The 16,120-nt window shown below is 33.8% G+C and overlaps 2 protein-coding genes across 2 annotated transcripts in view; both read left to right on the top strand.

Moving 5' to 3' along the window:
- LOC125877895 (uncharacterized) overlaps positions 1-16,120 on the top strand; it is a gene marked incomplete at its 3' end in the record, with an annotated part of 211,228 nt that overhangs the window by 15,854 nt on the left and 179,254 nt on the right. The gene's annotated exons all lie outside the window — the stretch shown is intronic.
- On the top strand, positions 1,546-11,137 carry LOC125877881 (methionine--tRNA ligase, cytoplasmic-like). Its single transcript, XM_049559167.1, has 17 exons — positions 1,546-1,774; positions 1,868-2,012; positions 2,797-2,950; positions 3,114-3,269; positions 3,569-3,799; positions 4,010-4,153; positions 5,948-6,038; positions 6,181-6,287; positions 6,387-6,501; positions 7,169-7,287; positions 7,853-7,918; positions 8,091-8,219; positions 8,362-8,505; positions 8,594-8,714; positions 9,677-9,915; positions 9,995-10,096; positions 10,751-11,137. The coding sequence occupies exons 1-17, from the start codon at positions 1,630-1,632 to the stop codon at positions 10,979-10,981; spliced, it is 2,439 nt and encodes an 812-aa protein (XP_049415124.1). The 5' UTR covers positions 1,546-1,629; the 3' UTR covers positions 10,982-11,137.

Genomic DNA, 16,120 nt, shown 5'->3' with positions numbered 1-16,120 from the left:
TAGGATGGTCCTCAGGCAACGTGAGGTAAAACGTTGTATCATTAGCTTCCTATATCACGGCAAGGTATAGGATGGTCCTCGGGCAACGTGAGGTAAAACGTTGTATCACCACTCATATTCATAGTGGTGGTTTGTCGGTTAGAGAAGCTCCCACAGTAGAAAGAGCATGGTTCCTCGAGGGTTCTGCTTAGTATGGATGAGGGTATGGGACTTCATTCATACATTGCACAAGTAGACCTTGAGATGAAACATGATATTTTCATGATATTATAAATATGATTTTTACGTCATGTTTTAAGAGTTTTACAAGCTTTATATATTGAGTTCAGTTATTCATGAGTTGAACAGAGCCAAGGTAAATGTTCTCTTGTACTCTTTTCAAACTTAAGTTGTGGTTTAGCTTTCCAGCTCGCATACTCGTACATTCAATGTACTGATGCCAATTGACCTGCATCTTATGACGATGCAGATACAGGTACCCCGGATCAGCATCTTGCACGTCGTTGATCCAGCTGAGCACTCCAGAGTCAGTGGTGAGCCTCCTTGCTTTCCGGAGGACTCGGTTATTTCGTGTTTCTAGTTTTTATTTTGTTAGGATGTTGCGGGGTCTGTCCCAACATCCATCTCAATATGTTAGAGGCTTCATAAACAGTCAGTCCATTAATTTTGAGTCTTTTATATATGTAAATATTCTATTTTGAGACCCGAGGTGCCTTGTTGGCTAGATTTGTATCAGTTAAGTTGTCTTATGACTTTACTTTGCATGAAGTAATTCTGTTGAGTTAGGTTTCCACTGAGTTAAGAAAGCCAGGCCAAGGGTTCGCTTGGGGCAAGCAATGGTCTCCGAGTGCCGGTCCCGTCCAGGGTGTAGGCTCGGGGAGTGACAATATTGTCCGTCTTGTTTATCATTTTTATATTATTAATAATTAACAATAGGCATGAAAATAATAGCACTAGGCGTGAAAAACGCGCAGCGATGTGTAAGGAAAAAAAATTCTGACTTAAAATCGCAGCCATTTTAATTTTTTTTAAAAAAAAATTTACAAAATCGCTGCTAGGGCAACGATTTTTCGTTTTGTGTCAGAGGGCAATCGCTCCGTCAGGAGTGATTTTGCCCTTTTGGTTTTAAAAAAAATTTATGTGCCTTTTGGAATTTTTGACAATTTTTTTTGCCCTTTAGGCTCCAGACTCTTCATTCATATCCCCCTTAGTCTCCTATCTAAGGTCATGTCTTCTGTACGTTGAAACTGCACTATGTCATGTATAATCACTTTTTCCCAATACTTCTTCAACTTACCTCTGCCTCTGTTGAAACTATCCATAAATAAGCTCTCACACCGCCACACTATCCATGCATTTCCTTGTCAAAACCTACTTTTAATTTTTAACTTATTTTAAATCATTTTAAATTAATTTAGGTTATTTTTTAACTTGTTAAACATTTAACTTATTTTAAGTCTTTTTTTTTTACTTATTTTAAATTATTTTTATATATTTGTCAAACAATTTTATAAATCAAAAACTGATTTTAAAAGTAAGTTAACTCTTAATCACTCCAAACATCCTCTAACAAAAGCAATCCAACCAAAAATACTGTCATCTAAAACCCTAGCCGGAAACTTATCTGAGATGGGCGATTTTTCCACCACCGGCAACGGTGACAATCTCCCGCCGGCCTCTCCCAAACTTCCGATTCCCGGCAAAAGAAACATCCTCATCACAAGCGCTTTGCCGTATGTCAACAACGTTCCTCATCTCGGAAACATCATCGGAAGTAATCACAATAATTCAATCCTCCTTTTCCCTCTCTTCGCTGTTTTTGATGTTGATTTTATATTCAAATTATGGTTTCTTTGTGCTGTTGTAGGTGTGTTGAGTGCGGATGTCTTCGCGAGATACTGTAGACTTCGGGATTACAATACCATATACATGTGTGGTACTGATGAATATGGAACAGCTACAGAGACTAAAGCCTTGGAAGAAAACTGTACTCCCAAGCAAATTTGTGACAAGTAATTCGTTTTTCTTTGATATTAGATCTCAATTAATTAGTGTGCCTTAATCACAATCTAGTTCGAATTGCAATATGAAAAGCTGTTTACAATCCATCCTCTTGGGCCTCTTTCATTTCAAAAAAAAAATTCTGTTTATTGGCAAAAAATACACCTAAACTGAACTGAAAAATGAGAACAAAATATTGGGCAGAAAATGGAAAACAGAGGGAAGAAGAAGAAAGAATGAATGGTGCCAAATTAATTAGGATTGGGGTGGTGGTGTAATATCCATTACTAGTCAATCATACGTAACACAACATAATTGAGTTCATATGTTCATCACAGCCTTAAACTTCAAGAAATCTAAATAAACTTACAAATGTCGTGACAACGTAAGTACTCGCAATACTGACTAATGAAGCAACTCTTAGAGTTTTTTAAAAAAGACCATGACAAATGGTAAAGAATCTCCATGTACAGGAACAAATGCGGGTTCATCTGTCCTGTCCTTTTCACTCACTCTAACTGATAAGGTCCTCATCAGCTTCAACAGTTGTCTCTGTATAACAAAAATGAGGGAAGGGGAATTCTTTGACTCAAAATAATAGTAGTATAGTAATAATAACAATAATAATAGTAATAATAGTTTGACATTCTTTTTCCCTAAATTCTTGCAAATTAATCCTTTCACTTTATGTTGTTATAAATGGTTAAATTTTGTGGTGACCGTTCTTCCCAATCACTGGAGCTAAACATGCATGCCTTGTTCTCAATTCCTTCCTTCATTTTCTTGGTTTTGCAGATATCATGTAATCCATAGAGAAGTGTATAAATGGTTTGATATAAGCTTCGATCACTTTGGACGCACATCAACTCCGCAACAGACCGAAGTTTGTCAGGCGATCTTCAAAAAACTCTGGGAGAATAATTGGCTCTCCGAGAACACCATGCAGCAGGTATATAATTCTTAATATGTACTATTTTCTGGTAGCAGGTTCTGCACTGCTATTGTCAGGCCTCAAGCTCTGCGTTAAAATATCTCATAGATTGAATTTGTACAAACCCTATTGATGCATCAAATTTGACATATTTATTACTGAAGCTAAGTTTATTTCACAGCCGTACTGTGAGACATGCAAAAAGTTTTTGGCTGACCGGCTTGTAGAGGGTAGCTGCCCAACACCAGGTTGCAACTATGATTCTGCAAGAGGAGATCAATGTGAGAAGTGTGGGAAGCTCTTAAATCCCACTGAATTGAAGGATCCAAGATGCAAGGTTTGCTTGTCCTCTTCGTTTCAGACGTGTATTTCTTAATACAGTATAGTTCTAATTCTTCTCATCATCTGGTTGTTAAAAAAATACTTCTGAAATATACTTCTCATCATCTAGTTTCTTTTAAAAGTGAGTATTCCTTTGCCAAGAGACTTGACTTACTTGTGACAAAGGTTAAACAACTTGTATTTGGAAATTTTAAAATACCAAAACTCTAAGGACTTAAAGCATGTTGGATTAACAATACATGAATGTGGTAATGGTTTACTTATTACTGAACGCTTAGCTTGCTTACTCTACAGGTTTGCCGTAACACCCCATGCATCCGAGATACAGATCATTTGTTTCTTGAGCTCCCTTTGCTGAAGGATGAATTAGAAGCATACGTCAACGACCTGTCAGTGGCTGGGGGATGGAGTCAGAATGCTATCCACACTACATATGCTTGGCTTAGAGAAGGACTGAAGCCAAGGTGTATAACTAGAGATTTGAAATGGGGGGTTCCAGTTCCACATGAAAAATATAAGGACAAGGTTGATTGAGCAAAACTGTTAGTTGTAACTTGTTATTTCTTTCTAGCTAAACAATAGTTGGTCACGGTTTGTTACTTTTACTGATAATTAGCCCACTTGCTGTTACCAATTCATGCGCTGGCATAATTTGAAGCAGCAAAATTCTCCTTTATTGCTCAATACCATTTATATTTGCTTAATGGTGTTATTTGTTGATCTATTTGTAATTAGGTTTTTTACGTGTGGTTTGATGCTCCTATTGGATATGTATCTATAACCTCATGCTACACAACTGAGTGGGAGAAGTGGTGGAAGAATCCAGAGAATGTGGAGCTCTATCAGTTTATGGGCAAAGATAATGTGCCTTTTCACACTGTAAGTTTCAGGAACTCCGTAAAAGTTTCATCATCTTTTTGGTGGTAAAAAGGAAGTTGAATACTACGAAGTCAAGTTACTGTACTTTGTATGACTGATAATGAGGACAAATTATGGTGCTGAGATTGTGTTTGCCCCTTGACCCTTTAGACCTGACCAAGAGAGAAGTAAAGACTGATAGACATCAACTTAGAAACTTGATAATTGTGTAATACTCTTGCATTATCTTTGGGCTACCTTTCTCTGGAACATTACTAGCGGCTTGGCATTTAATATTTAAATTCTCTATTTGACTGTAGAGCATGTCAAAGTTTACATAGGATAACGAAAAAGAAGAAAGAAGAAAGAAATTGACCACACATTGTAATTCAAGAGAGAACTCTGTTTTGAATCTTTTCCTTCTATTTTTATTTATTCTTGATTGGCATTGAGTGTCTGCTGTGGAAGGGCTCAATCATCGGTTCTTCAATAATGAAAAAGTGAAGCTGTTACTAATATAGGGGTTTTGCTAACATAGAAGTCATTTTTCCTTTTTGTCAAGGACCAAGGTTCCATTGAATTGATGTTGTATTTTATTACCTCCATCCATATTGATTAATTCATATATTTTTTTTTTTTGGCAATGATATTGATTCATATATTTGTTGAGAAGGAATCAAATTATGTAGACATTCTTAAATGCTGGGCACACTTCTAAAATAACAATAAGATGAGTAAACTACCGGATTTGTCAAGGTGCACGCTATCTGGTGAAGGCACCGACATTATTAAAAACTATTAATTATAATAATACATACATTGCCTAGTGAATATTATCACATGACATGATGAGACAGCACCTTATTTTTGAATAAACTATGTTGATTTGTTCATTTACGGAAATGTTGTTCAGCAAAAGAAGTCTGGATACCAATTGAAGTTTTGCATGTGAGATGTCTTTGATGGAGGTTACTCAAGTTTCAGTTTAGGAGAATTAGAAGATGTTCATTCGTCGTTTTTATGGTGTTAATAAATGTTCATTTATATTGTGTCATGACAGAGATAGATAGCTTTCAATATAAACATGTTATTTATAGAGATAAGAAGCAGATTTCTAACTGTCATGAGTTTGAATAAGTAGTGGATTGAAGCACTTCATGAGTTTGAAGTCTTGCTTGTAAACCAAATTGAATATTTAAATGGTGGAAGGTAGAGGGACGGGTCCATTATTCCACTGAGTTTCAAGATGGAATTGCGGATTTCTCGATTTTCCAAAAAATTGTATCCTTACTACCTTATCCAAAAATAATAATCTGAATTCATACTAGTGTTGAATATATAATGCTATGTACTAATATCCCCAATGAATCAGATGATAAGGCAATGCCAATTACCTGACAGAAAGCTATCAAAAAATTATGCACAACCCTCATTTGGGACAGCAAACTATTATACTTAAAAAGATTTAGAGTTTCTTAGAGACTGGGATGTGTCCTTGTAGGGTTAAGTATTAGATTCGGAGGATCTCTAGTTTTAGAGATCCCCTGATCTGTCACTTCAGACAAATTAGTTTATATTAGATGAATGGAACTGAAAAGAGCATAATGGATAAAGAGAAAGCATATAGTTCTGCCTGCCTAATTTAAAATTGAAGCATGGTTGATTAATTGATTGATCGATTTGGACAAATATGCTTAGGAGTCCTATTGCCACGAATTATCCTGCTCAGTTGCTATGTTGTATAAGCTTAACCATAGTGATATTATTTCTATAAGCAGCTAATGCACGTAAGAAAACAAATGTTGTATTTTCCAGGTGATTTTCCCATCTACGCTTCTTGGAACTCGTGAAAACTGGACTCTTATGAAGACTATTAGTGTAACAGAATACTTGAACTATGAAGCAGGTTAGTTGTAAATAAGGCTGTGAATTTTCCAAATGTTAATGCTGCTTGGGACTTAGTATATTGGTACCACAGTTCGTACTACAGAATTACTTCTTTTCTGATTTGAAAATTTAACTTCTAATATATTGGTTGTCATAATCAGGCAAATTCTCAAAGAGCAAGGGCATAGGAGTATTTGGTAATGATGCAAAAGAGACAAACATTCCTGTAGAAGTTTGGAGATATTACTTGCTGACAAACAGGCCAGAGGTGGGGTCTTGGCAGTTTTAACTTCTGTTGCCTGATAAATCCATATTCTGTATGTTCTTTTATGCTGGTATGATCACTAATGGATATCAGTTATTATAGGTGTCAGACACTTTGTTTAGTTGGGTGGATTTACAAGCAAAGTTAAACAGCGAGTTGCTAAACAACTTAGGCAATTTCGTCAATAGAGTCCTGAGTTTCATTGCAAAAGATCCGGGTATGTCTGCTAGATGTCTTCTATGAGATATTTACGTAGTCTCCCCTCTTGATATGCTTTTTCTGTTGTCAGCTAGTTCCGTGTCGGTTTGGCTTAATACATTTAGACAATAGCAAGCTTTGGCAGTTTATTTCATCTGTGTTTATTTCACCAGTAACTCTGATTCATGTATTAGACAACATGGTTTGTTATGCTGTTTCATGCTTTTCTGTTACTGTATTGTCTAATTGACTCCTTGTCTGGTTGATTGATGAAAATTATTGTTTCTCTTTCTTGTGAATCAACAAAATAATCTACCTAGCACCTTGAAGTGTTATGCTAGTTTATCATTGAGATGACAAAATTGAAAGGAAATATTTCTTGTTCTTCCTTAGAAAGATAAAAAGGGGAAAAGTTTATTGGCAGAAAGTTGTTTCTCATTGGATAAGTGTCTTGGTTCCTTCATGTTTACTTTGAAAATATCTTGTTGTTGGTCACTGATTAAAAAAATAATCTTGTTACTAGTATATTCATAAGGATAACTCAAAAGGGAAGATTCTTGCTTTAGCTAGAAAAAGATAAAAAGGGAGCTGATTTGTTTTTTGTTTTGCTTCTGGAGTGTTAACTGGAAATAATCCAGTCCTTTTCTAATTGAAAATCTAACAGATCTTATGAAAATGTTGTACAGCTTCAGGTTATGGTTCCATAATTCCCAACCCTGAAGGAGCTGAATCACACCCTTTAACTAAGGCCTTAGGTGAAAAAGTTGGAAATTATGTGGAACAATATATAGAAGCCATGGAGAAGGTAACCACAAAACTGTTTTTTTTTTCCAGTTCTAGTGAAATGGAACTCATTTCTGATCCCCCCCCCCCCCTTCATGTGTTTTTACAACTCTGCTGTGTAAAAATAGCGCATAATGACTATGCAATATGTGCAACCAGATGTCCATACTATATGCGCTGGATTAGCCACCTCAATGGTCATGATCAAAGGAGAAATTGCAAACGTCTAGCATTCCCTCACTAATTATTTGGGATTAAGGCTTAATCATTTTAGTACACTTTAGGTTGAGTGTTCGTTAGAACTCTTCTTATCTTGTTAAGGATCTGTATACCCAGTAGAAAATATGGAGTATTACTAGAGTCGAGAACTTAAGTTATTGGATATTGGATTGAGATAGATCTAAATGAAGCAACATGGATAGTGGGGAGTTCTATCCCACTAGTTTGAGGTTGAGACATAGGAGTAGTAATAGTGGTAGTTGTTGTTATTGACTTATTGTATCTTACATGTTCTTTATATCTTCAATTGGTTTCTTCTTTCCTTTATATGGTCTGAATAACCTTTATATGCTGCACAACTGGTTTAGGTTAAATTAAAGCAGGGCTTGAAGATTGCTATGTCCATTTCTGGAGAAGGAAACGGTTATTTGCAAGTAAGCCTGTCAAATACGTCTCAACTATCTGTTTTTGATTTATCAGTTGCTCATGCGATTGTATTTTCTATTTTAATTTAGAAACTGCTTTTTGAATTTCAGTAATAGTTGTTGACAGTTTCATGGTTACTTTAATCTCATGAGTTCAGACTGTCCATACTTCTTTTTGTAGGAGAGTCAATTCTGGAGACTTTACAAGGAAGATAAGCCTTCGTGTTCCATAGTGATGAGCACTGCTTCCGGCCTAGTATATCTTCTTGCGTGTCTTTTAGAGCCATTTATACCCTCCTTTTCACGGGAGGTAAGAACTCTGTTGTCATCATTGCATCATATAACTGTGGCTGAGGTCCTGTCTCTGCTCATGCTTGATGCTTGTACATCATACTGTGGTTGAGGTTCTTTCTGTACTCAATGGATTGATGTTCTCACGACTTGATTCACAGGTGCTTAAGCAGCTTAACTTTCCTCCTGAAACACAACTTTCACTGTCTGATGAAAGAGGTGACATAGAAAAAAGCAAAAGACCATGGCATATCCTACCTGCAGGTCACAAAATTGGTATACCAACACCATTGTTCAAAGAACTGGTAATGCATTGTAGTCTTGTTCTTTAGTACATATTTTCTCATTCTTTCATTTGCTAATAGTCTTAAGACGGAACGTGATTATATGCAGAAAGATGAAGAAGTTGAATTCTACAGAGAAAAGTTTGCTGGAAGTCAGGCAGATAGGAATTTGAAGGCTGAAACTGAGGCAAGGAAGATCACTGATCAGTTGAACAAAGCAAAAATCTCAGGTTAGTTATGCTTACTTTCTTGTACGCCCTCATCTGTTAAGTAAGAATTTAAGTACAATAACCTATCAAAATAAATTCAATTATAACAGAAAAACACACCCAAAAGAGGCACAAGAAAGTACTTTTATACAACTAGTATACCCTATCCTGAATGCATTTTGTTTTCCTTTCATTACTGTCATATCATGATTTTTTTTTTGTAAACTTATAATAGGAAAGAAAATTTCAGAAAAAATGAATTGGAAAGTGTCCAGTTCACCTTATTTGGTGGATCTTGTTGGGCATATCAATTGGGGACGCCTTATTATTCTTGGGGAATGTTATTGGTACTTATTCTTGAAAAATATTATCTGCATGTTTTCTGTCAGTATATATGTAGCTGTTTTCCCTTTGTCCTGGGTTGGAGATCTCGGATAGCAGAAAATGCAGTGTCTTCCTATCAGTCTCTCAGGTTGTATCAAATAAATATTGAGTAGGGGAACTTTAGGCTTTGTTTCTGTGTAATCTGCTCTAAGCCTGCACCTTCAGGTATCTCCTCTTCTAGGTCTTTTCTGCATAATCTCCTTATATCATAAAACCAGAATGAGTTGACATGCATCACCACCTCCCTTGTTTATGTCCTTGTTTCTTTGATGTCAGACCTTTAAATATGGACTCATCAATAATCTATCGATCAACTATGCCTCAATCCTAATCAATTGGGATCGACTATGTAAATCCTTTATATCCATCCCCACTCTTTGGAATAGTAATACCTATTTTCTAATTTGTTATGGCAACTCCTAAATCATTTATATCTAACCTTTGATATATTATCATATTCTTGCTCAAAAGTTTCCTATTCTTTTGTGGGGAAGTGCCGAGGGATCCTTGCCATGGGTTGATAGCTATATGTTAGAATAAGTTCTTACAAAATTATTGTGCAGACTGTTGATCACATTGAGTTTTTCTGTGTCTATCAGATGCTAATAAGAAGAAAGAACGTGCTACAAAATCTTCTGAAGCCAAAGCTAAGGGTTCAGCCTCTGTTGAAGCAGAAATTTCGATTAGCAGACTTGATATTCGTGTTGGTCTCATTACAAGAGCACAGAAACATCCTGATGCTGATTCTCTGTATGTTGAAGAGATTGATGTTGGTGAAGCTCAGCCCAGAACTGTTGTTAGTGGCCTCGTAAAATATATTCCTCTGGAGGAAATGCAGGTTTGCATTTTTATAATCTTTCTACATGATGATTAAACTGTTATACCTAGCAATTTTCACAATTATATCTTTTTATCAGAATCGAAAGGTCTGTGTTCTATGCAACCTAAAACCAGCCAGCATGAGGGGAATAAAATCCCAGGCAATGGTTCTTGCTGCTTCTAATAGTGATCACACTAAGGTGAGTGGCAGCCTAATGCTTCTATTCTATTTATCGACATATTGCCTACATACCTTGCCAGAAGGCTACATAAAAGGAGAGAATTTTTAGGACATAATGCTAGAGGGTCCCACCTTCCTATAGCAAATTAAGACTCTATATGTTGTCGGGTTTAACCTTAGGATTTTAAAACTTTTGCTTTAGTAACTGGAAATTACTATTGCCTAAGAGCTAACCCTGGTTCTAACTGCTTTGGTTTCCTTTAGAATGTGCATTTCTTTCTTTTTTTAGTTAGGGGCTTTCCATTCTTCCTCCTTACTTCTCTTCCTCTATCTCCTACTACACAATCCTCGTGCTTCCCTTCCTAACACCTTCTACCACACAAACTGCATACTTTGTTCCCATTGCTTCCAAAGTCTAGTTGAGGAAAGCAAGAAAAGATTCTTCATTTTTCATGACAATCCCATATGCATAGACCTCCTTGATTATCACCACTATCTATTGACTCAGGCCTTGTAAATATCTGTTTCTTTTATTTAATATAACACCTACTGTGTAATGCATCAACTATTGATAAGTTTGGTTGAAATGAGAAAACAAAGAAAAACTATTAGGACCAAAAGAGGAAAAGTTGGAAAGTGAACTGATTCAAATATATGATGATTTGCATGTCAGGTTGAACTAGTTGAGCCTCCTAAAGATGCTGCAATTGGTGAACGAGTAACGTTCCCTGGGTTTGATGGCAAGGCCGATGACGTCTTGAATCCTAAGAAGAAGGTTTGGGAAACTCTTCAGGTGGATCTGCACACAAATAAGGAGTTGGTTGCTTGCTATAAAGATTTGCCACTCACCACTTCTGTTGGTGTTTGCAAGGTCACATCCATTTCTGAAGGATCAATTAGGTAATTTGTTTTTTGGCGGATGAACTAGAGAGGGATTCAAAGATTTTGTTTCAATTCTTTTCGCATTTTTCTTTTCTACACAATGTTAAACAATCAATTTCCACCATGATTGAGTATAATATAGTTGTAATGGAAATGACAATTTGAAGTGTTCTTGTCTCTTGCTATGTGTCTGATTTTCTGTACAATTATATAAGTTGCAGAATTTAGATGAATCTAAACTGCCCTACTTCAATATTTCACTTACAAGTGGTCCGATTAATTGATGTCTGAAAATGATCCTCAACAATACTAGAGTGTAATCCCACATGGTTGGAGGGAGGGTAGGATGTAGGCAGATCTAAATGTTATCGTTGTTGGGTAGAGAGGTTGTTGTCGATAGACATAAATAGCCCTCAGTTGTGTCTTCTTAATGTTGGGATTTCTAATTTTGTAATTTTTGTTCTTAGATCAATTCTTTCCTATAGTCAATTATTAGGAAATACTATCCCTATGGCTTGAAATAGTTACATATTGTGTTATTAATTAATAATTATATATCAACTTTCAAGTCAGATGTAATAGCCTAGATACATGTACTGTTGCTAATAGATACATGTATCTAGTATATCAGACACATTTTGACATACATATACATATGAAGAGCGGCGAGAGAGGAGAGAGTCGGGTACATGTGAATCCACTTGGATACAGAAAGTGCATTTGAAATAAATTACACATAATTTTGACTCCATGCATTTGAGGAGCATGATGCGTTCGAAACATGTATTTGAAGTCCAAATTTTAGTAAATGAGTAATATTGAAAATCCACGTCAAGGAAAGTAGTTTGAGATTTGTGTTGTTTGTCCATTATTAATTTAAATTTTTTTGCCTTCATACCAGCCTCATGAGGTTGGAGGGCTAACATGGGTTGGGCTTAATAATCTCAGGTTTAAATGGGGATGAAAATCTCAGCCCAACCTCACCTATTCAGTTGGACAGGGCTGACCTAATGGGTCAAACCCATTTTAATGGTTCTACTTCAAATCATTTCTCAAATCTTATATTCCAACCAATTTCAATCATATTATAAAAAAAAAAAAAAAAAAAAAAAAAATTAGATGAGAGTAGAATTAATCTTGGAGTGGTAAGGCAAAATACCTTTTTTTTTTTCTGCTTTTGGTGGACTGCCTTGAGAACCTTATGAGTTGTGGGTTATTGAGTGAAATCTAGGTGAGAATATTCACTTGGATTTTATTTTTTTGGGAATATTATTGCCACTTAATCCCCATCCCTATTTTAATGTCAATAATTGGTATGACTAGTGCATGTATGTCAATGTCAAGACTCTAGATTTAAACTAAGATCAAAATGCTAATAATTATGTTTATTGTTTGGATAGCCCTACACCACATAAGTAATCACTCAGTACTAGGTAATGAAATGGATTTAGAATTTGTCTTTCTTCTTTTTTTTATTCGGTATCCGCATTGGAGTCTGATTAATACGGATTTGTGTTATGTAGAACCTCATATGGAATCGCTTCCTACCAAGGATTTGTTCATATCTAGGATTTGAATATGAGATATGTGGTTAAGAAAGGAGCAGTATCATCTATTGATGGTGGATCTAGAATATTGCAAATTTAACTAATTGACAATATAATAAAACTAATGATCTCAAATATATTATTTCATGCTTAGCCATGACCTAGATAAAATATGATCATATTTTTTTACTAAAAGATGGTTCATTTTCTTAGACCAAAAGTTGACAATATAAGCTGTTCATTTTCTATTATTTTAGTGTTTTTTGTTTTTCCTATGTTAGGAGGAAGTATTTTGCACTTGGGGTCAACACAATTTTCTATTTGTAGTTATTGGATGAATTTAGGCTATTAATTATAGGTCCATTAACTCTTTTGTGGTTCTTTATTTTATTTTTTTGTTCTAAAATTTTCTATGTTGTTTTCTCTTTCATTGCTCAAATGTTATTAGTTATACTTTTAGCTATTATTTTTCACTTTTTCTATTTCAGAAATAAGATATAAATTGCTAGGTAGGTAGATCCATGACACAATTCTAAAAGGAAAAAAATATTGTGATGTTAGAAAAGTTAAAAATATGAATATTAATTATGTGAAAGAATAAAAATTACATGAATTATATGTTCTTGCATTATATGATTAAATCTAACATGTCCAACCAACCATATCTCATGCTTTTTGGTATAGTGTCTCCATTTGACCATGTCAACCTAGATTCCTTGTAATATTGGAATGCAATTATACTACTAGACCTAGTCTTCTACTAAGAAGATAAAGTTACTATACCACTAGTAGTTCAATATACTTTTTTGTTATGATTCGGTGTGTGGAGTTTGCATTGGAGTCCCGATTAAATTCAGATCACGCAATGCAGGGTTTATTTGGGGGCACTCCCAATAGGATTTTCTCTAGACCAATGTCCGAACCCGAGACCTCTGGTTAAGGGTGAGGCGGTCTCACCACTGCACCACAACCAATGTTGGTAGTTCAATATACTTTAGTATATATGATATATACTAATACCGTAGCCCGTGCAAGCACATACCAAATATATGCTATTTTATTTGTTTTAATTTATATGGCAGAATCAATCACATTTTATTGATTTATATGGTTTTAATATATTTCAAATTGTTAATTATTGTGATTTATAATTTGCGTAAGGTTCAAATAATATATATATATATATATATATTACTCCCCTGTTCTAATTTATGTGGCAAGGATGAAATTTTGAGTTGTTCAACATTTGTTTCTCTGTATAGTATATTAGAGTAATTGTATGTCTCCTTCAATTTCCTCTATTTATATTTAATATTTTCTTTGTTTCAATTTATTTGTCTTACTTTTCTTTTTAGTATGTTAAAAGTAGTATTATAAATTACAAAAATTAACGACTTAAATATTTTTTTAAAAAAAACATATTTTAAATGCAGTTAACTCTAAAAATTTCAATTGTGTCATATAAATTAAGATAAAAGATGTAATACATATTATTTGAAAATTACGCTATAAGTATATAAATCACAATAATCAAATGTTTAAAAGACGTATTCAAAATTTGATCAACTTTTAAAATTTCACATGTACCATGTAAATTGGAACAGAGGAAGTAACACATATTATTTAAAAATTACGTTAAAAATATTATAAATCATAGTAATTAATAATTAAAAATATAATAATCAAATAATATAAAATGAAGAAAGTAATAAAATATTGAACCAAAATATATAAATATTCAATTAAATTTATGATAACTACAAGTAAATAATTTTTTTTTTATTATTTTTAATCCCAAGTTCCTCCATTCTCTCTTATCATATAGAGTAATATAGAGATATGTATACCTTTTTAAGTAATCTAATTATGGTCACCCTCAAAATCCTTATTACAGATACTCAGTGAAATTTTAAATGTGGGGGTTAGAATATACTATTAATTGTACGATTTAGCTATAGTATTATGTTTTATTTTTTATAGAACAATTGTTAATTTTAGTATGCAATTCAATAAAGTCTCATTGTAAATAGATATTTTGTTTTCATGAGTGCTATTTACTTATGTAGTAGATGATATATTATATGGAGTTTTTTAGCTCATGTACAAAAGATTAAATTATTGATTCTTATGAGTTATAAAATTATGTTCACACTCAAGGATGAAGTTGATCGATTATAGAACCAAATCAAAAAGTGCAATTATAGTATATAATAGCGGTGACATGCCAACTTCTTGTTAAAAATTGGTTGGTTTAATTTAAGTGATTGACATTTGTAATCCTAATATGGAGAATTAACTAAGACTTAAAGAAAGATTTTGAAAATTAAATCAAAAAGTGCAATTATAGTATATAATGAAACAATCTATAATTTATTATGATATGATTAATTCATTCATTTTACTGATTAATATCGCAATTATAAGTCTCACTAATTAAATCTATGATCATTGCTACGCCTATTCAATTAATGACATTGGAAAGAATAATTAATCTTCTAGTAGTAGGAAAGTCCTACAAAGAAATAATTGTATGGTTTGATACATTTTGGACTAAGATTTTTGTACTTCAAAACGTGGTTATAAATAGGATCTTTTTTAGCCATAAGAATGTACTTTCTGAGCAGCAACACTTGTCCACACAAATATTTTTCACTTAAAAGATTACCTAGGCTATAATAGAAGACCGCAAACCTGGTACCCTCCGTCATACTTTTGGGATATTAGTATCCCTATCATCTAAAAATTAGAGCATATATGCTCTTCACTCTAACATAAGATAAAATAGGGACACGTGGCACAATCTTATTCATCGATCCAATATTTAACAAATGTCGGATCGGTGGATAAGATTATGACACATGTATGTCCGTTAGTATAAAGGGTATATATGCTCTAGTTTTTGGACGGTAAGGGCGTCAATGTCCCAAAAATATGACGAAGAGTATCTGTATACCATTTACGATAATTCGGGGTATACTTGATTTTTTACTTGTTTTCATTGTGCATGTTCTATCATAAGGTCCATGAAATTTATTTTTTTTTGATAAACTCTCCGATCAAGAAAAACATTATCAAAAACAAGTTTGACTTGCCCCAAAATACTTATATTCAATTATTCACAAAAGTTAACAAATTAAAATTGAGAAAAACAAAATCTTCTAAAGGTGAATTAAATACTGATTATCGACGAAATAAGCTAATTATTTTGGTCTCTAGTTTGAAGAAATGTTAAAATGTCTTATATATATGGTTAATAAATCATACATTTATTGATTTTGCACAAAATAAATAAATATTGAGTTTATGTATTCCTAAATTTGTTTATGTTTCTTAAAAATAAATAAATAAATATTGAGTTGAGCTAAANATAAAGGGTATATATGCTCTAGTTTTTGGACGGCAAGGGCGTCAATGTCCCAAAAATATGACGCAGAGAAGAGTATCTGCATACCATTTACGATAATTCGGGGGTATACTTATTTTTTACTTGCTTTCATTGTGCATGTTCGATCATAAGGTCCATGAAATTTTATTTTTTTTGATAAACTCTTCGATCAAGAAAAACATTATCAAAAACAAGTTTGACTTGCCCCAAAATACTTCTATTCAATTAT

The sequence above is a fragment of the Solanum stenotomum genome, chromosome 9 (genome assembly GCF_019186545.1).
Source record: "Solanum stenotomum isolate F172 chromosome 9, ASM1918654v1, whole genome shotgun sequence".
Classification (NCBI taxonomy): domain Eukaryota; kingdom Viridiplantae; phylum Streptophyta; class Magnoliopsida; order Solanales; family Solanaceae; genus Solanum; species Solanum stenotomum.
Note: the sequence above shows the minus strand (reverse complement) of the source record. Positions and strands in the feature narration are given on the sequence as shown.